Source organism: Phoca vitulina, unplaced genomic scaffold (genome assembly GCF_004348235.1).
Source record: "Phoca vitulina isolate PV1807 unplaced genomic scaffold, GSC_HSeal_1.0 scaffold71, whole genome shotgun sequence".
NCBI lineage: Eukaryota > Metazoa > Chordata > Mammalia > Carnivora > Phocidae > Phoca > Phoca vitulina.
In genome coordinates, this window is record NW_022589774.1 from 10,312,783 (window position 1) to 10,339,560 (window position 26,778).

At 48.1% G+C, this 26,778-nt stretch overlaps 2 protein-coding genes across 7 annotated transcripts in view; one reads left to right on the plus strand and one right to left on the minus strand.

The window, feature by feature from the left end:
* Positions 1-8,357, plus strand: part of SMG7 (SMG7 nonsense mediated mRNA decay factor) — an 89,780-nt gene extending 81,423 nt beyond the window's left edge. For 3 of the 6 annotated variants that reach the window (XM_032392996.1, XM_032392999.1, XM_032392997.1), the window contains 6 exons: positions 387-536; positions 2,485-2,565; positions 3,065-3,224; positions 3,908-4,078; positions 4,198-4,343; positions 4,952-8,357. In XM_032392996.1, coding sequence (XP_032248887.1) covers positions 387-536; positions 2,485-2,565; positions 3,065-3,224; positions 3,908-4,078; positions 4,198-4,343; positions 4,952-5,065 — 822 coding nt within the window. In that variant the 3' untranslated portion in view covers positions 5,066-8,357. The remainder of the gene's footprint in view (positions 1-386; positions 537-2,484; positions 2,566-3,064; positions 3,225-3,907; positions 4,079-4,197; positions 4,344-4,951) is intronic. The other 3 variants (XM_032393000.1, XM_032393002.1, XM_032392998.1) reach the window with 2 other exon arrangements.
* Positions 8,358-8,459: 102 nt separating this feature from the next.
* The window catches only part of NCF2 (neutrophil cytosolic factor 2), a 29,618-nt gene continuing 11,299 nt past the window's right edge, over positions 8,460-26,778 (minus strand). Inside the window, exons 4-15 of the mRNA XM_032393003.1 lie at positions 24,506-24,640; positions 23,746-23,853; positions 22,600-22,659; positions 21,274-21,317; positions 19,643-19,784; positions 19,344-19,412; positions 18,301-18,376; positions 16,594-16,619; positions 15,822-15,973; positions 15,594-15,705; positions 11,237-11,414; positions 8,460-8,934 (exon numbers count right to left, since the gene is read on the minus strand). Coding sequence (XP_032248894.1) covers positions 8,822-8,934; positions 11,237-11,414; positions 15,594-15,705; positions 15,822-15,973; positions 16,594-16,619; positions 18,301-18,376; positions 19,344-19,412; positions 19,643-19,784; positions 21,274-21,317; positions 22,600-22,659; positions 23,746-23,853; positions 24,506-24,640 — 1,215 coding nt within the window. The 3' untranslated portion in view covers positions 8,460-8,821. The remainder of the gene's footprint in view (positions 8,935-11,236; positions 11,415-15,593; positions 15,706-15,821; positions 15,974-16,593; positions 16,620-18,300; positions 18,377-19,343; positions 19,413-19,642; positions 19,785-21,273; positions 21,318-22,599; positions 22,660-23,745; positions 23,854-24,505; positions 24,641-26,778) is intronic.

Here is a 26,778-nt window from a genome sequence, read left to right on the forward strand (position 1 = left end):
ATAGTGGAGTTCCCCTTCCTTTCTCTCTTTATTCATGAGAAACAGGTGTGTCTGTAATTTTTTAAAAGAGCTGTTTCTCTGTTAGCCCAGGATATGCTAACCCCTTGGTTAGCTCCACCACATTGTTTTACTCACAGGCCGCATTAACCTCTTATGTTCGGCTCCATGTTTGTCAGTGTTTCTTGCTGCTTTTGTTGTCTTGATCTTTTGCACCCTTGTCCTTGTGTCACTTTACTTGTGTTTCAGAGCCTGTTCTTCTTTGCTCAATACTGTCTGCTGTAATTCTTCTTGACTTGAGTTGCTTTTATCTCCCTAATCATGCTACTTACCCCTTTGTGCTTTTGTCATCCCTTATTGCATCTCACTGTGATCCTTTCTGTCACTAGGACCCCAAGGGCTCCCCTCTGCTTCCTCCGGACCTGTTAAAGAGTCTGGCTGCCTTGGAGGAAGAGGAAGAGCTGATTTTTTCTAACCCTCCTGATCTTTACCCAGCTCTGCTGGGGCCTCTCGCCTCTCTTCCTGGACGGAACCTCTTTGTATGTATTTGACATAATTCTTGTTGCTCTAACCCCAGCTTCCCTGAGATTTTGGAGTCCTTGGAATAGATGATTTCTTTTTTCTGGAGCTTTCCTTCTTTACAGAATTGTACCATTTATTTCCTTACTGCCCAGACTAACCGTCAAATGGTAGTAGAACATGGGAAAACATTTCTGACTCCATAGTTGTAAAGCTCAGAGTCATAGCTTTGTTATATGTGTTATCCAGAAGCATCCTTCAGGGCTGGTCACACAGGATGCAAACCTGGCAAATTAATTTACTTTTTAGGTGGCACTTCCATCTAAACCCAGGAATTTCAAAGATCGTTTGATCTTGCTTAGGAGCAGTGGATTTTTCTTCATGTACTCAAAATATGAAATGAAATACATTCTAGATTTTTTAGTGACACTATTGAACGGTATGTGGCTCTTTTCTGTTTGGTTAACTGAGAGCCCGGATCTAAATTCAGAGCCAGATTCATAAACAGAATGAGTAAAAATGAAGAGAATTCTATTTATAAACATTGGAGTGCCGTAGATGAGTGAATACAGAGATAAATAACTAGGATGACATGAAATAAAGTCTTAAGTATTGATTAGTGGTATCTTTTAAAAACAGCCTCTAGAAATCACTCTGCATTTCAGAGGATGGCCGTTTTGTATTCTCGTCAATATTTATATTATATTTTACTGAGATGGGGGAACATGAAAAGACATATGCTGTGAAGTTTTCCCCTCCCTTTACTCCATCTTAACAAAGCATAAAACAATTCTGAATTTTACTTTTTTGCTGTTTCTTTCTCATAATTATGAGACAAGAAAACATCCATAAGATTAGAATGCATTAATGTTAGTATTAGGAGAAATAAAACTGTATGGCTCTCATGACAGAAGCTGCCGTCCCTGGCACTTGAAGTTCCCATCAGAATTTGCCTGGGTGAGTGGCCAGAGAGACGTCCTACTTTTTCACCCAAGTTAGAGAAATAAAAGATTCCCTAGAAACGTAAACTACAAGAGCACAGTGACAGCACCTCAGGGTTGTGGAAAACCTAACTGTGAAACTGTTGGCTCCCTGTGTTTGCCTTTCTTGCCGCTTCTCCACCGGTGTGGCTTGAGGGCTTGAGGGCCCCGGGAGCATGGCCCCTCTCTCCACTCCTTTCCTCCTCCCTGACTTCCTGCAGTGCTTGCCCCTCCTCCGTCTGGGTGGGACAAGTGGGCGTGGAGGGGAGTGGTTTAGGGTTTTTTTTTATGTTTACAAAAAAAACCTTAACTGTAATCCTTTCTGTATATAACATTGTTAATGATATAATGTGTGTGAAAGTGCTTTGCATGTAGTAGGTGTTTAGTAAATGCTTTGTTGACCAACTACTCAATGACAGTGAGCATCAGAGATTCAGATTTTTTTCCTGGTAATTTTCTTAGGGCCAATAAATGTTAAGTTCAACTTCAGCAACTATTTTAATATATACCACAAATAGAGCTGCTTAGGAATCATGTTGACAAAACCAGTTCCGTTGTCAAATGGATTTGAAAGGCTTTAAGTCATTGATGTGAGTGTTTTAAAAATTGGGGGAAAAAGCTGCCAGATCAGCTCAGCATCTTGTTTTGAGAGTATTTTAAATGCAGCTCTTGATAAGGGTATTCCTGAAGGTCCTGCTAGTAAACACTCAGAACTGCCATTTTCCAGGGTCCCTGGTCCCTACCAGGGTTTCTGTGCTAGATGAGAAGTATTGATCCAGGAACATTGTGTCTGACTTGCACTTAGCTGGTGTCATGGTATTAACATTTAATTCACATCTTCGAAGCCTTACCCATTACATTGTACATGATGGGTACGTACAAGTATGCTCAAATGGTGGTCTTCTACTTTTATTGTATAGTATCTTAAAGATTAATATTAAGAAAATGGAAGCCTTATTTAACTACCTTTTTTTCCGGGACTGTGAAGAAATCCTTGTTGGAGAAGCCCTCGGAGCTCATGTCCCATTCCTCCTCTTTCTTGTCCCTCACCGGATTCTCTCTCAATCAGGTGGGTAGACGGTGAAGAATCCTGCTTTGTGCTTTTATATAGTAGGCTAGTATATCCTTTCCCATTTTATTTCCATACCCCTATTTTTCTCTTCCTTTCTCTTCCATATATTGGTGTCTTCCAGACATTTTATTTTATCCTCTGTCCCTCTGATTCGGGTATATGAGATACTTGTATGTTATAAGTTTGAACCCTTTAACTTCTCATTAATATGGAAATCCTTAGGGCTCTGTTGTTCAGCCAAGTGAATTATTCATACTTCTAAATCTGGGTGGTTTACATAGATAGAGAAAATAAAGAGTGAGGGAAAGCAAATTAAGGGAAAATGAATTTAACAGGAAAACCAAAAGAAACTGAAATAAAAGCCTTCAAAAGTTTGTCTTGTTAAGAAAAGCTTGATACACTTAAGATGCTTAGGCATCTGAGAACATGAACATTACATTTTCTTAAATCTCTTTCCTTGGAGTGAGTTTATAACTTGTTTGTCATTGTCTTTCAGGAAAGATACCCTAATAACAGTGTGTTCAATGAGGTATATGGGAAAAACCTGACAACCAGCTCCAAAACAGAACTTAATCCATCGCTGGCCCCCCAGGAGACATCACTGTACTCCCTCTTTGAAGGGACCCCCTGGTCTCCATCACTTCCTGCCAGTTCAGGTATTGACTAGTCTTTAAATTACAGACCTTGCCTTTCCTATTCACTCAAATTGATGATGAATTAGTATGATTTTGTGATTATAAATATGGTAGGTTTTTTTTTAAAGTAGTTTCTGAAAGAAAATAGGAAAAAAGCCTGATGAGCCAGTTCACATAGTAAGTGCCACTAAAAAAGCTTTTTTACATCCTCAACAACCAGCAGAGTTGTAAGAGAGAAAAATGTGGGTTCTGTCTTAAGATTTGCAGCTGTTCCTTAGTTTTGTTTGTAGATACTCATTCTTTGCAGGGAAAGTTGCACTTTTTAAAAATAGAGATTTTTTTTTTAATCCCTGTTTTATAAATGGAGTTTGATTTAATAGTAATACCTAAGATTAGGCAATTCTGTTTCTAGTAGAGAAGACCAATAGATATTTACCTGAAACAGCAATGCCAAAATAGTGCATGCCCAGAGTTGTCTGGTTTTCCTTCTTTTTTTTTTTTTTAAAGCAAGGACCATGCCTTAGATGTGTGCAGTAAGACTAGCGCATCTGGCAGAGTCCCTTTGGGGGCCCTTATTCCGCCTTTCTCCCAAAGCTGCATGGTTATCTTTAATAGAATTTAAGTGAGCAGATCTATAGGAAACTTCAGTTCTTGGTTTGTTTGTGAAACATCTATTAATGTCTTGTGTTGTTGTGATTTAATAGATCATTCAACACCAGCCAGCCAATCTCCTCATTCCTCTAACCCAAGCAGCCTGCCAAGCTCCCCTCCAACACACAACCATAATTCTGTTCCATTCTCCAACTTTGGACCCATTGGAACTCCAGATAACAGGGATAGGAGAACTGCAGATCGGTGGAAAACTGATAAGCCAGGTGAGATCCAGATTTCATTGCCTAGTGAAAGTGAAATCACTTACTCTGTCCTTCTCTGGTGTTTGGTGTTTGGCAATGACAGAACATCTTGAATTCTTCATATCTCTTTGCATCCTTAGCCATGGGTGGGTTTGGCATTGACTATCTCTCAGCGACATCATCCTCTGAGAGCAGTTGGCATCCAGCCAGCACTCCAAGTGGCACCTGGACAGGCCACGGCCCCTCCATGGAGGATTCCTCTGCTGTCCTCATGGAAAGCCTAAAGGTGAGTGGGTTTTAGGAACAAGAACCACGAGAGATGTGGTTCTGCTTTTGTTCCTATAAATAGCCAGGCTTATTCCTTAGGCCCTTAGAGTTGATCGATTCATAGCACATATCTAGCAAAGTCCTAGAAACATGGTCTACCTTATAAGATTCTTGAATAGGAATTTTGTTTTTTAATTTGTGAACTCACTAGTGATAAAGCAGTTATCTTCAAGGGGGACAGAAACAAAGGTTTTAGTTGCATTGTAAGGTTAAGACAATTCTGATTCATTTTGGAATGTTTGATTTAAGCCTTTTGTGAACAAATAAAAGAAGGGTATCTAATTTTAGAGATGTTTTGTTTGCCTAAAATCTTTATAGTAAATATTCTGTGGTCCCACGTGGCCCTGAGTTTTAGTAAATATTTCACTTTTTCTGGTTTAAAATAATCCTAATGGGAACTAACTGGTCTTGAAGACAGTCTTACAACAACGTCTAATAGCTGGGTTTTTTAGGGGGCAGGGATCTTGGGACATATATGCCTTTATATTTGGCGAGGATTGAGAAGCAGATCCCTTTCAGACATCCAGGCATTTGACCCCTGCTGACAAGCTCTGGGCTGTTTTTCAGTCTATCTGGTCCAGTTCCATGATGCACCCTGGACCTTCCGCTCTGGAGCAGCTGTTAATGCAGCAGAAGCAGAAACAGCAGCGGGGACAAAGCACCATGAACCCTCCACATTGAGGCCAAAGTGGCAACCCTGGGAATGAAGGCTCCATAAACCATGGCATGTTGGGTTTGCAGGACTGGCCCATACAGTCCCCTGCAGGTGGCAGCCCTCTTTTCTGTTTCTTGCTGTTGAGAGGGTGTAAGCGTTCCACCGGCGCGCTGAGTGTGCACGAAATGTCCGCAGTGCAACAAAAAGAACAAAACCATCAGGAACTCTCCGTCCCCCTGGGGCCTTCCGGAGGGAGAGAGGAACTGCTGTTTGTCTCACTCAGTTACCTGATATCACCGCCTCTCACCTTCTCCATCGTGCATGTCCCCAGCCACAAGGGAAGTGAAAGCTGAGAAGGGGAGGCAGATGGGAGAAGCCAACGGGAACTTCTCAGTCCTTTTTTCCTCTTTGGGGAATAAAATAGGAATCCATTAATGATTGCTTTGCTGACTGAGAATGTAGTTGAAATTATTCCTGAACATCTTTTATTATTGTTATTACTCTCAGTAGTAAAATATCACACTGAATTCTTCCACACACAGATGTGCTTCTTCTAGTCAGTGTGCAGCAAGGAAAGCCCCGTTCACTGCTCCTGCGAGAGGTTGGTGGTGACAGGATGGGGAAGCTGACCTCTTCAGCCAGTGGACGTGTTCCATGAGGGAGAGTCCAAGGCCTCAACTTTCACTCAGAAGGTTCTGGCAGGCCCTCCTCTGGCCTGGAGACTCCAGCAGGAAATGCCCTTCACTCTGTAGGTGCTCGAGCCCCAATCGAGGATGCAGTGTGGGTGGTGGTGCTGGGCTGGACTGGCAGATGACTGCTGTAGGATTTTAAATTAATGTTTTTGATTCCTGTACATTTTCCAGTAGCATAGCAAGCAGTCTCACAGAAGGCAGGCTGGTCCGTTCGTGGCCTGACACGTTTTAATAGGTAGAAGCTTTCAGTGTGGTTATTTTTTGTTTGATTGGTTTTTGTGACCCCCATCCTGCTTACCACCCACCTCCTCTTGTCCCTACCTCCATCCCTTTCCCACCCTATGCTGTCTGCCAGTAATTGTTTCTATTCCTAATGTGTACAACATCTCGCCAAGAAGCAACAGCATGGGGTCCAGCAGTTGGGGCCCGAAAGACAGTCTGAGGAGGAAGGAAGCAGCGGCGTCTGCATAGTGCACGACGGGCCAGGCCCCTGCCCAGCTGCGCCTCCCGACCTCCACTTTCAGAGTGAAATTCAAGGCAACACGGACACGTGTGCATCATGCACAGAAGAAAACACAACGAAGTCCATTCTGGAAAAGGCGAAAGAAAGGAAAATAAACTTTTATTTGGTATTTATTAGAAGGAAAGAGGACTGAAAATTTTCTTGTGTAGAAACAGAAGGACAGCATTTCTGTTAGTTCCTGGAAAAGTAATATTTTAAGGGGAAATTATGGAAACAGTCTAAATGTCCAATTGCTGTGCTAGTGGTAAGGTCTGTTTCTGGGAGGTCTCTCTCGTGTGTGTGTGTGTGTGTGTGTGTGTGTACGTGTATGCACGCGTGCCCAGCTGCTCTCCCTGGGGGAGGGGGAGTGTGTGTGAATGTGTGGAGTCAGTGTGGGACTTACAAACTGGAAGACAGCTGCAGAGCAAAGCACATCCAGGAGCCCCGGTTGTCACTCGAGTCTGGGCAACCCCAGCAATGGAAGGGGTGAGATTAATGCTCATTGCTCTTCAGAGACAGTGGTTGGAGCCCCGTATGCTTACATTATTGCTCTTTAAGTTTGACATGGTGTTTGGGGTTTTTTGTTTTTGTTTTGTTTTTTGTTGTTGTTGTTGTTTTGAAAGGTCTGAAAGGGTGAAGCTCCCCCACCCAATGGCAATATGAAACCCTTTGTGCTTCTCTCCAGCCCCTTCCCTGTGTGTCCGCCTCTCTCCCATCCCCACCCTTCCAAGCCTCCTTCCCCACTACCTCGACCCACTTTGTGTGTTTGAGCTCTGCATTCAGGCAGCTGCAACATTCCAGTGTTTGAGCTGTCCCTGATTCTTGCACCCTAGACGAGCTAGCCAGGTTCACTGTCTCACTCCCTGTACTGCCCACATCCCATCTACAGCCCTGTTTCTGCATGAGAATTTGGTGTTTGGAATGTTTTCTGACTCTTGGGGCGGGGTTCCTCGCCTTATCATCCTCAGTGTGGAGTAATGAGGAGGGAGAGGAGAATCTTCATCAGAAACTGGTTTTGTGTAGTAAACTTTCTCTTGTGTTTTTTTTTGTTTTGTTTTGTTTTTTGTTTTGTTTTGTTCTGTTTCGGTCTGTCTGTGCAAGACCTGCAGCTGCTGAAATCAGCTTTGCCTTTAATTAAACCATGTTCTCTCCAACCAGATCTGTGTGTACGTTGTTTCTTTTCTAACCTAAAAGAATATCCTACTTAGAAAAACAAATACTTAAACTACTTAGAAGTCATCTAGGGGAAATCAGAGATGGTCAGAAATTGAATATGCTTCAGGGTTATTTATGCTTTCAGTAGCATTCCAAACCAGTGTGCATTATTATGGAAAGGGATGGGTGAAAGAAACTGTCAAAATTATTTTATCTAATGAATAAAGATGGGCTTATGCAAAGAAGTTAACAGCCCTCCATTTTTATCCCTATTTTTACTGTCAGTGGGACAGTGCAGAGATGGTTTCTCTTTCTGGTCTATAAAAATCACGAAGTCTGATCAGCCCCAATGGTAATTAGTGTTCTTAGCTTTGAGGTTGCGTTTCTTTGAGTTGTGCCCAAAATTTCCAGTGGTAGCCTGCCGGGCCTGCAGCGGTGGGTTGGAGGTCAGTGCCACGGCATGCCGGTTTGTGTGTTCACTCTGGTCAGCAAGCCTCTCAACTTCTGCGTTGATTCCATCTACACATCATTTCCTAACTGCTTTTCACAAGCACCTGCACACTTGAGTGGTTACAAAGCCATACGTACTGTACAACAAGGAGAGAGGGAGGGAAATGAAGGCGAGGTTCTAAGGTCTAGTATTTGTTAACCCCAAGTTAACCCTAAAAAAATCAAGCCATTTGGTTAAATGATAACCAAAATAAAACCATAGCATTCTCTCATGTATATTAGCATAGTCCATATTATAAAATGTTAACTAACAGGATAGTCCTGACTAAGTGGCTTCCTGAATGCGGCTTCTTTACATCACATACTCAGTATTGAACTCTTAACAAATGTCCCTGAGAAGGCATGAAGGGGTGAGATTCTAGTATTTTAATTCTCTATGGAATTGAAAACTAAGTCTAGGTTCTGTTTAAGCAATGAGACTTTTAATAGAGGAAAGTTATTTTTATGTGTGTCTGCCATCTGAATTACCTGTAAATTTACTTCAGGCTCGAGGAGTCTGTGACTGTCGTGGTACAGGAATACGGGTATTTATAGTTCAGCCTTGGGCCTGTACGCTCGGTGTCTTGTTTTTGTAAGTTTTTTATTGAGGTATCACATACAGAAGTGCACCAATAGTAAGAGTACAGCTCAGTGAACTTTTACAAAGTGAACACATTTGGGTAGCCAGCACTCCGAGCAAGAAACATTATCAGCACCCTAGAAGACCCCCTCATGCCCTTCCAGATACTTCCACCCACCCGCCAGGGTCATCATCATGATAAGTTCTCATGTCATCGTGTAATGGGTTAAATTTTCAGTGGGAAAAGTAGACTAGTTAACACTTCCGAACAGTGATGTCTCCCTACAGTGTACTGCAGGGGCATGCTTAAACCTCACAAATGATTATAGTTACTTTTCTCCAACTTTGTAGGTTATGGAACATCCTAGACTCTTCTAGGAGAGCTTTCCAAATCTGTAGTTGCATGTTCTTCAACAAACGCTTTGGGGAAAATGCCAATCTTCCCTTTGCACTCTCCTTCCAGCCAGTCTTCATTCACTGATAAAAGGAAATGTATATATCGACTTTTAAAACCAGTATAGGAGAATTATCTCATCTGGATATGCCACACAGATCTTTGGCAGTCCTTCACCCCCAATTGTGCTAACAGGGAAAAGTCCATATCGGAAAGTGATTTGAGGGAAAAGTGAACATACGACTTCTACCATCTTACTGGTTTCTGTCTTATATATGATAACGGAGAAGTAAAATACAGAAAATCAATTAGATTTTTCAAAAAACTGCCAGAACAACAACAAAAAAAAATGAAAGAAATTGAACAATAAATCTTGAGACAGGATTTTTTTAATAACAGTTTTACCTGACCACTGTTAGTAATCTTTATTCTGACTACATGCCATTAATTAAATACCTTAATCTTTGGGGCACATGGGTGGCTCAGTCGGTTAAGCATCCGACTCTTGATTGCGGCTCATGTCATAATCTCAGGGTTGTTAGATCGAGTCCTGCATTGGGCTCCGTGCTGAACGTGGAGCCTGTTTAAGATTCTCTCTCTCCGGGACACCTGGGTGGCTCAGATGGTTACGTGTTTGCCTTTGGCTTAGGTCATGATCCCAGCACCCTGGGATCAAGTCCCACATCAGGCTCCCTGCTCAGCGGGGAGCCTGCTTCTCCCTCTGCCTGTCACTCCCCCTGCTTGTGCTCTCTCTCTGATGAATAAATAGAATCTTTAAAAAAAAAAAAAAAGATTCTCTCCTCTCCCTCTGCACCTACCCCTGTTCACTCAAAAAAATTAAAAAAATAGTTGATCTTTGAACAACACAAGTTTGAACTGTGAGTGTCCACTTACAGATTCTTTGATACAGCACAGTGCTGTAAAAGTATTTTCCTTACGATTTTTTTCCTTTTAAGATTGATTTATTTTAGAGAGAGAGCATGAGCCGGGGTAGGGGGGTGGGGGAGGGAGAGAAATCTAGGAGACTCCCCGCAGAGCATGGAGCCCGAGACAGGGCTAGATCCCAGGACCCTGAGATAATGATCTGAGTTGAAATCAAGAGTCAGAAGGAATATGCCACCTTTTTTCTCTCCATATCTATCCAGAAGGTTTTTCTATGTGTGTTCTAGTTTTTATCTCATCCCACCCACCCCCAAACAAACACCGGACAGTGTAGCTGGTTGGTTGATATTGACACTTAAAAAGTGGTGCTGGGAGTTATTAACCCCTACTGTCCCCTGTCAGAAGACAGGCACTGCCAGGGTACCCTGCTTCTTTATTTCCTTACTCATATTTTGAGTTAATTGCCAGACAGTTGTATACTCTCTACCCCCATTAACTTTAAAATCTCATTTCTTCATCTGTTGGATGGTAATGGAATTTGTTTTCACTACTCTGCATTGCTAATGCACATTTCTGCTGTTTGAACAAAGCTTTTTTTTTTTTTTTTTTTTTTTAAGATTTTATTTATTAGAGCATGAGCAGGGGGAGAGGGAGAAGCAGACTCCTTGCTGAGCAGGGAGCCCAATGCGGGGCTCAATCCCAGGACCCCAGGATCATGGCCTGAGCAGAAGGCAGACACTTAACCGACTGAGCCAACCAGGTGCCCCTGAACAAAGCTTTTGATGGGACTCTTGTTTTGAAGAAGAGAAATAAGATTATGTCAAACTGTGAGTTAGAATTGGTGCTTCTCTCTGTCAGAAGATCAGCATCACACTGGAAGCTGTTAGAAATGCAGATTTGAGGCCCCACCCCAGACCTGAATCAGAATCTCTGGTTGCTGGGCCTGCGAATTTTATTTAACTCTCAAACGGGTGCTTGGGCATACTGAAGTTTGAGAAGCACTATATTAGAACTCTACTTAAAATACTGTTTCAATTTGTAGTGTGTTTGATTCCTAACAGGATCAGGAAAGTCACCAGAGACACAAAGCAATGTCGAGTAGCTTCTTTTAAGGCAAAATTTACCCACTTCTTCCCTCATCTTCAAAAAGTACATCAGTTCAGAGAACTGTGGTTTATAGGAAAGTATCCTATGGCTTGGTGCAAAGGCAAAATGATTCCAGCCACCTTCCAATTGGCTCCCTCTGGGAATGAGAATGCATGCCTTCTAAAACACAGCCATTTTTAATGATCAAAACGTCAGCTGAGTCTGTCATTTGTTGGTTCCCTGCCATTGGAAAGGCTGAGCCCTCTGTTCTGCTCCCTCCAGCTGAAAGCTAGGAAGGAGATTGAAACCACTGGCTAAAGTTTGGCTTGTAGGTTATTAATGTTTCTTCCTCTCTTCCCTTGAACTTACTGCTGCTCACATGGAAATTAGTTTCTATGATCCAGGAGTAGTACTTACCCATTGATATAATCTGGATTATGTCCCCTTCCTGAAACTCCAGGTCTTCCGGCTGGGTGGCCTCGTAATTGAAGAGTGCTACCACTTGGCCTCCTTCCTTAAGCTGAGGTTCTGTTGTCTGGTTATTAGCTTCAGATTTTTCACTTTCCTTGGGTTCATCTGGAAAGCCTTGGTCACCCTGAAATAGTAAAAGGCCTGTTAGTTTCCTCAACTTTTTGGCCAGTGAACATTGAGCATCACTAAAGGAATCCGTGAAATGTCAATGTAGCACCTGGGATATAAACTCACAAAGGCCAAGTCTGTGATCAGTCCCTAGCATAAACCTAATGTGTACTTTAGGAATATAGGATGGTTGGATAAGTGAACCCAAAAGGTCTGCAGGACCATAGATAGTCTTAAAATCTTACAGAAACCTTAGAGTAATCCTGAAAAAGGTAGAATAGGTACTACTGTTACTTCTTTGCAGATGGAAAAACAGAGATGGAGTCACAAGTAAGCGACAGAACCCAAAGTCAAACCTGAGTTTCTAACTCTGAATCCAACACCCTCTCCCCAGCACCCACAATACTAGGGACCTCGTTAGAAATGTAAATTTCTGGCCCCATCCCAAACCTACTAAATCATAAACTCACTGCATGTGGGGCCCAGCAATCTGCATTTTAACAAGCCCTCTAGGTGAGTCTCATACCTGCTAAAGTTTGAAAAACCCTGCAGAGCGCCATACCGTCTTTCTAAGGCCATGAAAAAAGGCCTTGCTTTCTGATATATGTAACTACACATCTTAGTTGCCATTGTGGTCATTTTTCATCCACAAATGTTGAAAAGAAGAAGGGTACAGTTTCTAGAGATGTGAATCATGGGATTTAACAAACCCGCGTTAGAAACCCCGCGAGGGTAAGAGCTGTTCTGAGTGTTCAAAGTTCTCACTTCCTAATGTCGCTTGTTCCAGCCCTGGCAGATCCCTTTTATTGAAAGGCAGTACAGTGAGGTGGAAATGGTTGTAAGGAGTCTAAAGGCCTAGGTTTGTATCCCAGCTCCACTGCTCACTGGCTGTGTGTCCCTGAGCAAGCGGGGTAACCTCTCTGAACTTCAGTTTCCTCACCTTATGAAATAGAGGCTAGAAGAATGAAATGATATGATGTAGAATAGTAATAGCTGACAATTATTTTTTTTAGATTTTATTTGAGAGAGAGCATGCATGTGTGCATGTGGGCAGGGAGAGGGGCAGAGAGAGAGGGAGAGGCAGAGAATCCTCAGCAAGCTCCACGCTGAGCCAGCGCAGGGAGCCTGACGCAGGGCTCCATCCCATGACCCTGAGATCGCAACCCCAGCCAAAACCAAGAGTCGGACGCTTAATTAACTGCACCGCCCAAGCGCCCCTAGCTGACAATTATTAAACTCTCAGAGTACTAAATATATACATACATAGATTTAAACTTGATTAATGGTAAGCGTTCCTGCATAGAGTAGACGCTTAATAAATGATTGTTCATTTTCCTGCTCTTATACTAAGTGAATGAGAACATCCTGACTTGCTGTCTCCAAGAGTAAGGGGTAGTGATAAAGAATGCTCGGCAATGACCTCTGAAGCTGAACTGAGTCCCAAAAAGACTGTGTTGGGAATTTGGGGAGAGTTAGCCACGTCCAGCCACTAATTAGACTGAAGCTCTCTTCAAAGAACAAAAATTAACAATAATTAAAAATAATAAACCTTTTAAGGGAAGTAATTCACATTTAGAGCAGAACTGCTAGGCAGAATCCTTTTAAGACAATACTGAAAGGATTAGTCCCAACATAGACCATCGAAAACCTTAGGATGACCTTTCAGACTTCCACAGGACCCCTTGCACTGGTTACCTATTCTACCCCATCCCCCACCCAGGGTCCTGGGGCGCCAGTGAGTCCAGGGGCTGTACTTCCTGAACGCAATCTTCTGAACCCTTAGATACCACCAACCTGGGGCTTACCACGGGGCATTCCTCCAGGCCCACCCTCCTTACATTCCTCTCCCACTCATTTTTTTTTCCCAGCAAACATGTATCTGATTTCATTGAGAATCTGCCAAAGAGACCCTTCCCTAACTGAGCAGAAGCCCCTGCCCAGCGGTGGGGTTGAGGGTTTAGAGGAGGGACTGTCCCCACAGGGCCCACGGCCCCAGGCCTAGATGGTGTGGAAGAGCTTTGCCAGTGTGCTCATTTCCATGGTCTCAACATCCATTCAGAGGTGAAAAATAGTAGCTCTGCAGAAGATTCACATAGGACCTGTTGAATTTTATACCCCTTACTGATGTAACTGCAGATGCCCCACAGTCTAAACATGCTAAAGCAGGAAACGGGAGAACTGAAGGTGTCAGAGGGACCCCAGCTGACAATGGCTTTAGTCAGTGGAGACTGCAATCTCCTTGATTGTGTCTTGTGACTCCCCAGTGTCAGGACTGGATGGGGAGCTGAGCACTCGAAGAAAGCCCGCTGGCCGGCCAGCCTCCCAGAGCCCGCTGCCTTGCTCATAGGTCCCTGAATCATCCGTCCCAAGCAATCATTCATCGTATTTTCTACCCGGCTCACAACCTCATCCGAGTGCAGCAGTGTGCAAGGCCTTCCATGATGTGGCCCTGTTGCCTTCCAGATTGTCTCTTTGTGTCTGTCACCCCTGCCAACTCTTAGGGTCTTCCCTCTGCTCTTCCATCTATATAAGTCACCTAACCTCCTCCACCTTGCTAATTTCTATTTACCATTTTAAGGCTACTCTTCAAGACAATTTCAGCATCATTCTCTCTAGGAAGACTATTTTGACTATTGACTTGTCCCACCTTCCTTCAGCATTTTTGGGTGAGACACCCTCCCTTGTGCTTATAAAACACAGTACACCATTCGTGTGTCCATCAGTTCTTAACACACGCTTTATAATCATGTCTGCCCTTGTCTTTCCCCCAAGAAGAGCCTGTGTCTTGTGAGTGTTTATATTGCCAGTGCCTGTCAAGAGAGCAGTAAGTGCTCAGCAAATGTTTGCTGAAGAATTAATGTCACTAGACAAACACTGGAAACAATCCAGATGGCCACCAACAGGTGAATCAATCAGCAAACTGCAGTATTCATATTGTGGAATACCATTTAGGGATACCATTAGCGATCAAAAGAAATGGGACCATTACAACACAAAAATATATATAAAAATGGAAAAATACATATTGAAATGTACTATTAAAACAAAAGTTTATATGTTCCATTTATATGAAATTGATGGACTATTAAAAGTTTATATATACAGTATATATATTTATATAATATATACTTATATAATATTTTTATATGATATATATAAATATATACTGTACATGTAAACTTTTAATAGTCCATCAATTTCATATAAATGGATCATGTGAATTCACGTGAATATATATACTGTACGATCCATTTATATGATCCATTTATAAGAAATTACATACACGGTGAAAAAACATACGTTGGTATGTTGACAGAATGCAGATGGATGGTTTTCAGGAGCCATGGTTGTGGGAGGGAATTAACCTCAACAACAAAAAGAAATGGCAACTTTTCCCTTGGAGATAAAGGGACAAAGTCAAGAGTGTTAATGTGTAGCTACTACTTCTAGCCTTTAACTTTGCCCCTAACTCCCTTTACTCTTACTGGCCAGTCAGTTAACTCTGTTCTGGGCCCTGAGGTCTAGAAAAGGGTTCAAGAATACAGGCCCTGGAATCAAAATACTCACTGGGCCCCGGTTCCACTACCGACCTGCTGTGTAATCTTGGTCAAGCTGTAATCTTGGGCAATCTCTTTGCCTTATTACCTAAACTGTGAAATGGGCTAACAATACCTCACAGAGTTGTGGGGTCTGTAAGAATGAATACGCAGCGTGCATTTAGCCCGGGACCTGGAACGGGGGAAGCTCTCAATAGATGCTGACTATTAGTGGGATGTTGTAATCCAAATCATCTCCCCGTGAAATAAATGCTCACTACTCTCTTCCACTCTCACATGTTCTTCCCCATGGGAACGGACCGTGAAGAATGGCTAGGAGCTCAGCCTCAAGCTCGGATTTCATTCCAACCTTGCTTGATAACGATGGGCCTACCCTGGGAACGGTAGGTGTGGCGGCAGACAGAAGGGACTCGGAGGCTTCTGTGCATTGTTGGTCCTGCTCTTCCCTTGCGGGGAGCCCTCTCCTGGCTGCCCCCGGGGTGCAGGGCAAAGGGACGCAGAGCTCGTGACTCACCGGATCCTCAACACCAAGCACAGTGCCAGGCTCATAGACCGGGCTCGGTGAATGCTGGACTGTTGTTGAGGAAGTGGCCCGATAGACACAGGACCTTAAGTGCCCTTGGGCTCACTGCACTCACCACTGTGTTCTCACACCACAGAGTCAGGCTGTAGTTTTTCACTTGGCCCCAGGCAGCCTTCATGTTATCTTCTGAAAGGGGCACCAGCTCCTTGCTGTCCGGAGGCCGATAGCTGGGGAGAGACGAGTAAGAACCAAGCCAGAGAACATCAGTACAAAACCATTGCCTTCTCCCCTCCAGGCCAGCACCGGGTCCCCAGGTGTAGCCCCGCTACCTTCATGGACTCACCTGAGCTTCGTGTGTTCTGGCAAGAGGTCCAGTTTCTTAGACACCATGTCGCGGACCTGGCTATAGGGGAGCCCGGGCTGAGTCTCCATGACCACCGTGTACTTGTAGTGCACCTTGAGTGTGTAGGGCATGGGAACGCTGAGCTTTACTTCCTGAGGTGAGAGGAAGCAGAGGGAGCTCATGAGAGTCTGCGGCCTCCTCTTAGCCCCATCCTGGATCACGGGGAGTGTTCTGTGCAGCAGGGAGAGGCCAAGAGCTAACCGGTTTCACAGTAACGGAAAGGGGCTTTCAGAGGGCCCATAGCCCCACTCCTGCCTGGATGGGAATTCCTACTGAGCCAGAAGAGGTGGCCCACACGCTCTAGGCCTGTAGGAAATGTGTGCACGGGGGTGGGGGGCCCTAGCCTGTGGACTGTGTGTATGGTGGTAACTGGTCCACCCTTCCTCTGGACTCCTTCTATAACCCAGGGACACATGCTCATGGTGGAGAGCCTCAGCTTTTCCTTTCTCTACCACTTGAAATAGTACAAGGGGGGTGCCTGTGTGGCTCAGTCGTTAAGCATCTGCCTTCGGCTCGGGCGGGTCATGATCCCAGGGTCCTGGGATCGAGCCCCGCATTGGGCTCCCTGCTCCTCAGGAAGCCTGCTTCTCCCTCTCCCACTCCCCCTGCTTGTGTTCCCTCTCTCCTGTGTCTCTCTCTGTCAAATAAATAAATAAAAATCTTTAAAAAAAAAAAAAAAGAAAGAAAAAAATAGTACAAGAAAAAAGCTTACCTTGGGCTCTTCTTTTTCTTTTTGACCTAAACGGAGAAGGTAAGAAGTAAAACAAAAGAAGACGGTGAATAAACAGTCCTGGCCAGCCCCTGGCTTCCACAGAATGAAACCTCTTAGAATAGGACACCCAACTTCTTACCTTTAAATCTCTGGGGTGATTCTTAACCTTAATAAACTGTAGGGGAAATCGCACTCAGGGGAAATGTGCCCAGCAAAGCACAAACACACAGACGAACCCAGTGCCTGGCTCAGGGGGAGCATACAGGCAAGTATCAAAGGACCATCACACCCCAGCAGTGCATGGGGTGAGCAGGGACCCCAAAGTCCAGCTAAACCAGTGGGCTCTGAGCAATGAAAGCAAGGAGTGCCAGATGAACCAGGGGCCACAAGCAGCAATGTTAGAACCACTTATTTTTCCCTTGTCCTTTATTTTTGTGCATGTTTCCTAATGTGCATAATATATTAATATGACCATATGCACCTAATTTACATAAGAGAAGTCTGCATAAAAATACTCACTATAGAGAGTGCACAATGGTCACTGATCTCATTCCCAGCTAATCATTAGAATCACTTGGAAGGGTTTTTTCTAGAAATACAGATTCTGAGGCCCAATTCCAATCCTGAAGAATCAGAATCAAAGGCCTAGGAATCTATATTCATAAAATTTTCCTAGGTTAATATGTGATCCTTGATGGGCCCCTAGACAGAAAAGGTAAAAACAAAGCTATCAAGGATGTTTTGAGGGGTAATTGGAGAAATGTGAATATGAAATATACACTCTATAATATTATATTAACGTTCAGTGTCCTAGATGTAACAACTGTGTTGTGGTTATGCAGGAGAATAGGAGATAATGCTCAAGTGTAGGGCAAAGGGTCACGAATCTGTAACTTCCTTTCAAGTGGCTCAGAGGGGAGGGAGGGGGAGCAGGGCAAGTCCTTGGTACAAAATGTTAACAGTTGGTGAATTTAGGTGAAAGGTATTCTGGCATTTATTGTACTACAGTTTCAACTTTCAATCTGTAGGTTTGACAGTTTTCAAAATAAAAATGGAAGTGTGGGGAGCATCCCAAAGGGTTCTGGTGATCTGGGAAGCCTAACAATCATGGATCTAGGATCTGGACAAACGACCTCTTCAATGCATCTCTACCGAGCACTTATCCAGAATCAGCTTAAACTGCATTCGTGACCAAAAACCCCTTACTTCCCAAGGCATCAGGAGAATGTCCTTTGACATCTGCCCTCGGTTCGTGGTCTATCCCTCGGGGCTCTGTAGAGCAGTTTCGTTTCCAGATAGAGCTCCTTGGACATTTGAAAAGAGCCACTCTGTCCCCCTCTGAGGTAAACGTGTGCAATGACTTCAACCTTTCCTCCCGGGACATGGTTTCCGTACCTCATGATGGAGGGGTCTGGTGACTACTTGAGTTGGAACACTCACTGCCCCCCCGGAAACCAGCTACATTTACCCACGCCCCATGGGTGTTCTGGAGCAGGTAGGGAGAAAGAGCATCTATTTCCTATGTTTTGGGTGGGTGGGTGGTGCAAGAGAGAGGGGCCCTGGGGCTGTGGGCTCATAAGCTGAGCGGCATGCTGGGAGGAGAAGAAACCAGAATCTCCTAGAAAGCTGGGAGAGCAATGCTCCGTGAGGAAGCAGCCGGGAGCTTTCCTGCACCCAGGCCAAGGGTGTTGTTCCAGGGACACCAACCGGGTGGCAACTGGGGCCTTCCAGGAGCGCTGGAACTGGGAGGAGCTGGGATATCAGACTCTGGGGAGGCTTCCTCCTGGAGGTGACAGAGATGGTGAGAGCCTTCATTCAGACAAAGTTTTTAAGTAAGAGTGGGGGAGGGGGGCCCCATGGAAAGGAGCCAGGGGAAATTGGCTTCCTAAAAGTTGGAGGGGTGGCAACATTCAGGGGAGACTAAGGGAAGTGCTGGTTAAAGGGGAGGCAGGGTTGGCCTGGTGGGAACAAATCACAGTAGAAACAAGAACCCTAAGCCCCACCTAAAAGGCCCTCGCTGCCTAACCACCCCTTTCAGCCACACTGGAAGTCTGCTGGAGCTGAGGGAGGACCCTGAGTCTTGTCTCAGCTCACCCTCTCACCCCACATCTTGCCCCTTCAAAGGAAAAAGTCCACCTCTCATTGGTATGGCATTTAAAACATTTCAAGTCATCTGGGTAGAGCAACTCGGAGCAGGGAGGGCCAAGCCCCCCGAGGACAGCTGGCTGCCCAGGGTCCGGAGAGACAGGTCAGACGCCGCCAGTCCTCTGCACGGCAGCTCGGGTCCAACAAAGACCACCGGCAGAAGGGCTGGCCTCCGAGGAGTGAGGACGGGGCCGCGGCGGGCAAGGCCTACTCTGATTCTGGGCTCTAAAGCAGACTTCTCTTTGTTAATGGCACGTCACCAGCCAACACATTGACTGTTCTTCTAGGTGAAGAGGACATTTCCGGGAAGACCTAACCTTCCTATACTACAGGTTTTGGGTCCCAAGTCACCCCTGACCAGGGGGAATCAGAGAGATGGGGTGGGTGGGCCCAACAGGTCCCTCAGACGCCTGCACTCTGCACATCTGGGCGCTCTCCTTCCTCCCCAGGTTCAGCTTGGCTCTGGGCGGCTGGTGCCAACGCCAGGTGGACTCAGGACTAGTGTCCCTCCCGCACCTTTTCCACACAGCCCTTCCCCCCCCCTACGGAGAGGCCTGTCTGTGGTGGGACAGAGGAGGGTGGGAAGGGGTCAGGCACTACGTTACCTGGGGCTGCTGCTGAGCTTGGATCCGCAGCTCCACCGGCTCAAGGTAGTTGCAGGGAACGAGCCCCTTCTGCGGCGCAGCATCGCGGGATCGGAAAGGCGAGGACAGGGTTGCGCTCATCAGGCCCTGGCGGACCCGTACCGCCCAACGGCCCAGGGATGTGGGGGAGGGATGGCCGCACAGACGAAGGGGGGCAGCTGGTCTGCGAATGAGGCGGCAGATGCTGCTCCTCAGAAAGCTTTGCCATTTGCTGCCAGGATCCCGTGGCCAAAACCCCCACCCCCTGGTCCTCTGAATACCTGCCCGTTGAATAAGACTGTTGCCCAGTTATCGTTGCCCTTCTTCAAGACAAAGACGATGTTCCCTGGCATGACCTGCAGCTCCTCTGGCGTCTCAGGCACAAACCCAAACAGCACACGGTGAGCTTCCCCTTCCAGAGCCCTGCGGGGGACAGACGCGAGAGTCCGTCCTCTCTCTGGCCTGGACCACGTCCCGCCCGTGGCACCGCAGGACAAGCGACGGTGGCCCTGGGGCCAGGACACCTGCTCCGGCACCCTCCAGCTCGGCGTCTAGCTGCCTCGGGGACCTGAGCGACACCAGGCAGGAAGCTGCGTGTGAACATGCTCCATAACCACGCAGGCAGCGGGACAGGAAGGAAAGACAGAAGCACACGAGACACCCAGGCCGTGCCCTCCAGCCCTCGCTTCCCCTCTCAGGAGGAAGCATCCTGGCTGTGTGGGGCCAGCTCTCAAGTCTGGGCTGGGGTGGGGGTGGGGGGATCGGGCTCGTGTGGCAAGGGGAACACACAGGGGGGAGGGGGGAGAGCCAGCTTCTCAGGGCTGGGAAGGGGGAGTGGGGCGGCGGGGGCCAAGTCACCTGGGGGTGGGCGCGCAGCCGGAGGCCAGCTGTGGGGAGTGGGGGGATGTGTAAAGGGGTCCTGAGGCCAGCCAGCTGTGGGGCATGTCATTGTCCCTTTACCGTTTCCTCCAGACCTACTTTGCCCTTGGAGGCTCTGGCGTGCTGTCTGTGCCTCCTTGGAATGTGTGGCTTCAGGGCTGGCTTTGGGGCTGCCTGAGGCACCTCTCTGGCGGGGGGTGGGGGGGGGGGGGGGGGGGGGGGGGGGGGGGGGGGGGGGGGGAGGTGGGGGGGTGGGGGGGGGTGGGGGGCGGGCAGCTCCCTCTCACCCCGGCTCTGCCCCCTTCCCCTCAGCCCTGCTCTCTGTTTCCCAACAACGGGCTATCTGCGTGGGGGAGACAGACTCCTCCAGCAAGCAGAGTTAGCAATGAGCTCATCAGCCCCCTCATTTTTATAGTTGCTATGGTACTTTTTTCATTTTTTAAAAAAAACCTTCTGTACTGGGTGGGGGATCTGGGCTTGCTTCCTTGCTTAGAAGAACTTCTTAAGAAAACTGCATGTTGTGTCATTCCTGGCTTCCCATCTTCTATAAGAATGGCTTCCTTTGCTTGACTTGTTCCTCTCACTTCTCCGGAGACCATGTGTCCAGAGGGAGTGAAAAACGCCCCCTCGGGAAGGGACACACCGTCTAGCTTCCCACTTCGCTCACCCGGCTCCAGAAAGCTCTGGCCTCCCCCTCTTCTGAAGAGGCTACAGTCAGGGCAAAACTGTGCTCCAGCCTCTGGTCAGAGGGGCGATGTTCCACGGACAGCGCTGCCCTTCAGAGGTGACCACCACGTGTGGGTGGCTGTGCATGGGGACCTGGGGACCCCGGTGATCAATCCTACCATAGTCAAGAGTCCCATCCCCCCTCCATCACTCCACTCTAACCTTGAAAACAGGGAGAGCCCACCCAAGAGGCTACCTTCCCCAGGACTCAGCCCCTGACCCCAGCTTCATCTTCTTCACCCCCATTATTGCCATAGTTCAGGCTTGGAGCTCAGATATTCTGCATCCTGCCCTAAATCGAACTTACCTGAAGATCTCCGGGGTTTTGGGTCTGGGTGGAGGTTCAGCGGCCTATTGAACATTCGGGAGGAATGAAGGGAAGGAGTGGGGGAGAGAACAGAATGTTAATGGTAATTTGAGCTTCTCCCAGACCCGAAAATCAAAGGATGGCTGTCAAGCTCCATGGGAACGCTGTCGTCGAGGGAGAGGGCACCTCGCACCCTGACTACCTGCTGGAAAACAACCCCTCCCACAGCTCCCCGGGGCCAGGTGTCACTAGCACAGCAATTCATCTTGAGCCAGTCCTGGTGTCTGGAGAATTTTCGCTGTCACAGAGCCACATGGCATCACGAGGGTGCTTTTGACCTTGAGCGCTGTCCCTTTCCTAGGACAATTTCCAAAAGCTCTGTTCTATAATTAATGTCTGCTGTATCACGTGACACTTGTGGGTATTTAAAACCCACTCAACGTCCCCTGACCAGGCAGAAATCTCCTTTCAGTGTGTTCCCTGCTCTACACGGAATGTCATGGAGTCCACTGATCTGGCCTGCTTCCACCTTTTGGAGTCTCCGGCTGCTCTGAGGCCCTGAGGGGGGTGGGGGGGTCCTCCCCAAGGGTTTTCTTTAGCTTCATTGTGAAGACACAAAGCAAAGGATCCTGAATCTCTCGATCCTCCTTGACTCCCCTCACCCTCCAGAGCCCGCCGTCGGTCCCATTCTGGGCTAGCGGCCGTCACTGCCCCTGGGAGGCTGTGGGCGCTGCTCTGGGCAGCCTGGAGGGGGTGCCACGCTCACAAGCCCCTCGCCAGCACGGCCAGCGCATTGTCCTCAGCCTGGCTTACCTTCTTCCCCTCACAAGGAGGGAAATGGCTTCACGTTTCTAGACCTACTGTCACCCAGTCTGCCCGGGAGCGTCTCTCTGAGCCCAGGCCAGGCAGAGCAATGGCTCACTGGGGGCACCCATCGTGTTCCCAAGGGGATCCCCTGCACGTGGGCAGGCCCCACGGAGGCCTCTTCCAAACGCCTTCCGTAGCTTGTGTTCCAGTTTCCTGAGAGACTAGGCCAGGCTTCAGGAGAGACCGTCAACAGGAGCAGAGGAATGAAGACTGGCATTTTGGGGGAAGCAGGAGGGTTGGTTTCTGGGAACTGGAGGTTAAGCCTAAAACTGTGTTTTTCTCCCAACAGTCGTGGAACCTTTGACCCAGAATGGCCAGGCAGACACTGTCAGCAGCCCCGAGAGGTCAGCTGAAGGAGCCCTGAAAATGAGGCAGCTCAGCACAAATACTCTCCCCAGTTGGATGATTCCAGAGAGCTCTGGAGACCTGGCTCCGGGGAGGGGGACAGGACTGCCTCACCTGTGGCTGCAGAGGGGCAAACCCCGAGAAACTGTCCTGATCCACCACAGATGCCACCACCTGAAAGGGAGGAGGGAGCGTGTGAGGCTCTGCCGGCCCTCCTGCCCCACGCTTCCTGGCCTTCCCCAGGATCCCCCTCTTCCTCGCACCCTGGATCCATTCGGACAGGAGCGCGTCCCAGAGGTGGACAGTGGCTGAGGGATGGATTGCTGAGCCTCTGGGTTAGAAGTTCCAGGAACTCAAGAAACCAGTCCCTGCCCAGCCCTGCTGCTAACCTGGCAGGCTCTCTCTTTGTCCCTTTTTTTTTTAGAGAGGAAGACAGATGGGGGGAGGGGCCGAGGGAGAGAGAGAGAGAGAGAGAGAGAATCCTAAGCAGGCTCCATCTCCATGCCCAGTGCAGAGCCCGACACGGGGCTCGATCTCACACCCCTGAGATCAGGACCTGAGCTGAAATCAAGAGTCAGACGTTTAACGGTCCGAGCCACCAAGGCGCCCCCGTACTTTATTGCTTTTTGTGGTCATGTCACTGTATGGCTACATCACATGTCTATCCACTCATCCGCTGATGGGCTTTGGGGTGTTTCCCAGGGGAAAACCCCAGCCTGCCCACAGCTCTGGAACTCTGCTGTTCTGCCAGCCACCCAGTCAGTGGGCAGCGTTAGCCCTACGGATGTGTCAAAGTCAAGGGCAGTTTTGGAAAGGGGCTGCGGGCTCATTCTGGATCATCCCCGAGAGGACTTAAGACCTGGATTTAAAGGAGTCTAATCAGAGGGCTGTGGCAGTGGGGCTAGAAAGAGCAGCAGGCCAGGAGAATGCTGTGCCCGTCCGTTTCTCTATGTTTTCTCCTCATTTACTGAGTGCCCTGTAGCTGTGCTTTCTCCCCACTGGCTCAACATCCGTAACTAACCCCGTGGCTCTCACCCAGGGTCAGGCAGGAAGGGAGGAGCGAGAGGAGCCAGAGACAAGAAGCTAGCAGCGTTTGCCCACCCCTCAGCAAGGGCTCCTAGGTGCCAACAGTCCCAGGCTGCCATCCCAGGGCAGCACCGCAAGGTGGGGGGTGCTCCTGTCCCAGGAGTTGGTCCCCACCCTGGTCCGCACAGGGCCCACACCATAGGAGCCTCCGGGGAAGCTGAAGGAGCTACTTACTGTCGCCTTGCCCAGGTAGTCCTTCTTGGCCAGCTGAGCCACTTGCCTCTCGTTTGGCCGAAACAGCCTGCCCACAGGGATCACCACTGGCTCATACAGCTTCTGTTTCTGTAACACAGAGGGCACGGCGTTTTCTTATCTGCAAAAAAGCGGTCATGATGCGCGTCCCGCCTCCCTCTCTGAATGGATGCAAAGGTTCACTGAGATGACCTCACAAAAGCAGGTTTCTACATGTGCAAAGACTGCACTTGTGATTATTTCCGAGGGTCTAAGGTGGGAACACTTGGTTTCAATATCGCCTTACCCTGGGGCTGTGTGGACATCTGTCCCTGTTATTCCCTAGGGGGCTGCCCCTCCCCCTCTCCACGTGGCTCAGGCGGGGCGGGCACTCAGCACAGGTTACACCATGACCACGAGGTGGCCGGGGTCCAAGCAAGGCCCGTGATGGTGCCATCCTGGGGCTGGCGGCGAGGACTCTGAGGTGGGCAAGCAGGCACAGCCTCTGCCCCCTCCCCCGCCACCCGTGCTGGGATCCAGCCTCCGGTCCCCTGCTCCCCGCACCACCCCCAGCGCCACCGCAGAGGCCCCCGGACTCAGCACTGTCAGACTCAAGATCCGAACATGGAACTATACCCCAGGATCGGTGTTACCCAGAGCTCGGAGAAAGTACAAGCACCACGTCCACCGTTTCTCAATCCACTGAAACAAAGAGAACTCCAGTGGGGACCCTCTGGCCGCCCCACGTCATCAGTGCACTTACCCAAACACATTCCATGGCTTTGTCAATTTTAGTATGTCTCGGCTCAGACTTCATGCTCATAGCCAAAGCTAAGTGTTCTTCTGCCTGTTTCCACTCCTCCTTCTTGGCATACATGAAAGCAACATTATATAACACCTAGAAAAGCACAGGCCACAACACAAAACTTGAGGCTGCTCCAGATCTAGGCACCAGGGAAGAGCTCACCTGTCTGCTCCTGGAACGCTGCCCGCTGACATCCCTCCCTTCCTCAGCTTTCCCGGGAAGATCTCAAATGTAACACCATCAATTGCGCTACCAAGTTATGCCCAGCACACGGACGGTGTTAGGAAAACATCACGTGATGCAGAAATCCAACATCGTGTGCGTTATTCTTTCAACAACCGAATAGGTCAGGAGGGGACAAAAACTCTTGTGTTGGCTGCCACCGAGCCTCGGCTGAAAGACCGGACAGGTGCAGGGTGGGGGAGAGAAGGTTCCAGATGCCTCAGGCTGCACCAGCAGCCGCAGCAGAACCCTGCCTGGAGCGTGGTTACAGGTAACGAGACTGTGGTATGGTTCCAGGGGCAGGAGGAAACTCTGCAGGCCGAGGTGCAGTGAAGCTAGAAAGGGACTCGGCACAAACCCAGGCCAGCGCTTCCCCGGGGACAAGTGAGAACAGCACATTCGTCAAAAATCACGATTTCCCAGGTCTCGAGTTGGGTGGTAGGTTCATGAGCGTCTGCTTTATCATTATGCCTTACAACGTATTCAGAGAATCAAATAATCTTTTGGATGCATCGGCAAGATAAAAAAAAAACACACACACAAGAAAACGACTTGACTAAGTGAAGTAAAAAGATTCTCAAGCAAAGATGGGAAGGCAATGGCGAGCGGAAGAAGATCAGGATGACAGCTAACAAAAAGGCTTTACTTTCCTTCTTTCTCACGACAATGCAGGGGCCCTAGCACCCTGTGCGGAGGATGAGCTGAACAGCCAGGAGCTGCTGCAAGCTTTTCTCAGATGTAAGTTAGAGGACTCACAGCCTGATACCCCGGGCGCGTGGGGCTGCTTCTCCAGAACCTCAGAGGAGAGACACAGTTGGTCAGCTGAGGCCTAGTAGGGACGGGGGTTGTTGGCCTTCTCTCCCCAGTGGAGGCTGTGCAGTGCAGGGGTGAAGGGCACGGGGACCCCTGGGCTCTATCTAATAGGTGGCCTCAGCTTCACTGTAAAATGGTGGCAGGAACCGTTCGTTGCCTGCTTCCAGATTGTTCTAAGAAATAAATGAAATAATTCATATCAAGCACCAAGTTGGGGTTTGCTTGGCACAGGGTGGGTATTCAACACGTATTTACTACCCCCACGACTGGTACTTGCCCTACTGTGTTGGGGCTTGCTGGGCGGCTGAGCAAAGAAGGGCTTTCATCCCCCAAGGGCCGCCTGCGTGGTTTCAGGGAAGACTTTCGCAGAAGAAAGCCATCTGGGGACGCTTTGTGTTTATAATCTGAAGGCTAAAACTATGAAGGACGGTGTGCTCCTGGAAATCGGTGCTGCCTGTTGGAGGGGGTGTCACTGTCGTTCTCGTTGTCTTCCTCATCCTCGCCCTCACCGAGGTCGCCCACTGACCACCTATTATGGGCCACTTTATCTGCATGATCTCTAACCCCCACCCCCACCAGGTGAGCTGAGGCCTCACTTCTGTGCTTCCGTGGTGTTTCCATTGCAATTCTCTTGTCCTGACCTCACCACCTCACATTACCCGTGACCGTGAGCTTCTGGGTGCTGACACCTTGTCTTGTGGACCCCGGGACCTCTGCTGCCTGACATCATAAAATACACGGAGTTATTAATGAGTGTGTATGAGGTAAGTACTCAGCCCTTCTTTACAGATGATGAGGAGTCTGAGGCTCAGAAATGACATATAACTCACCTAGGATCACACAACTGCTAAGTGTTTGGCTGGGATTTGATCCCTGTCTGCCTGATTCTAAAGTCTCCGCTGTTGTGGCAGCCGGCTTCCAAGATGGCCCTCAGTGATTCTCACTTCTTGGCCCTCACCCCCCTGTTCCCTCCCACATCCAATGGAGCTGACATGGATAGCCAATAGGATATTATGGAAATGAGGGGCCGTGGCATTTTTTTTTTTTTTTTTTATTTATCTGACAGAGAGAGACACAGCAAGAGAGGGAACACAAGCAGGGGGAGTGGGAGAGGGAGAAGCAGGGTTCCTGCCTAGCAGGGAGCCTGATGCGGGGCTCGATCCCAGGACCCTGGGACCATGACCTGAGCTGAAGGC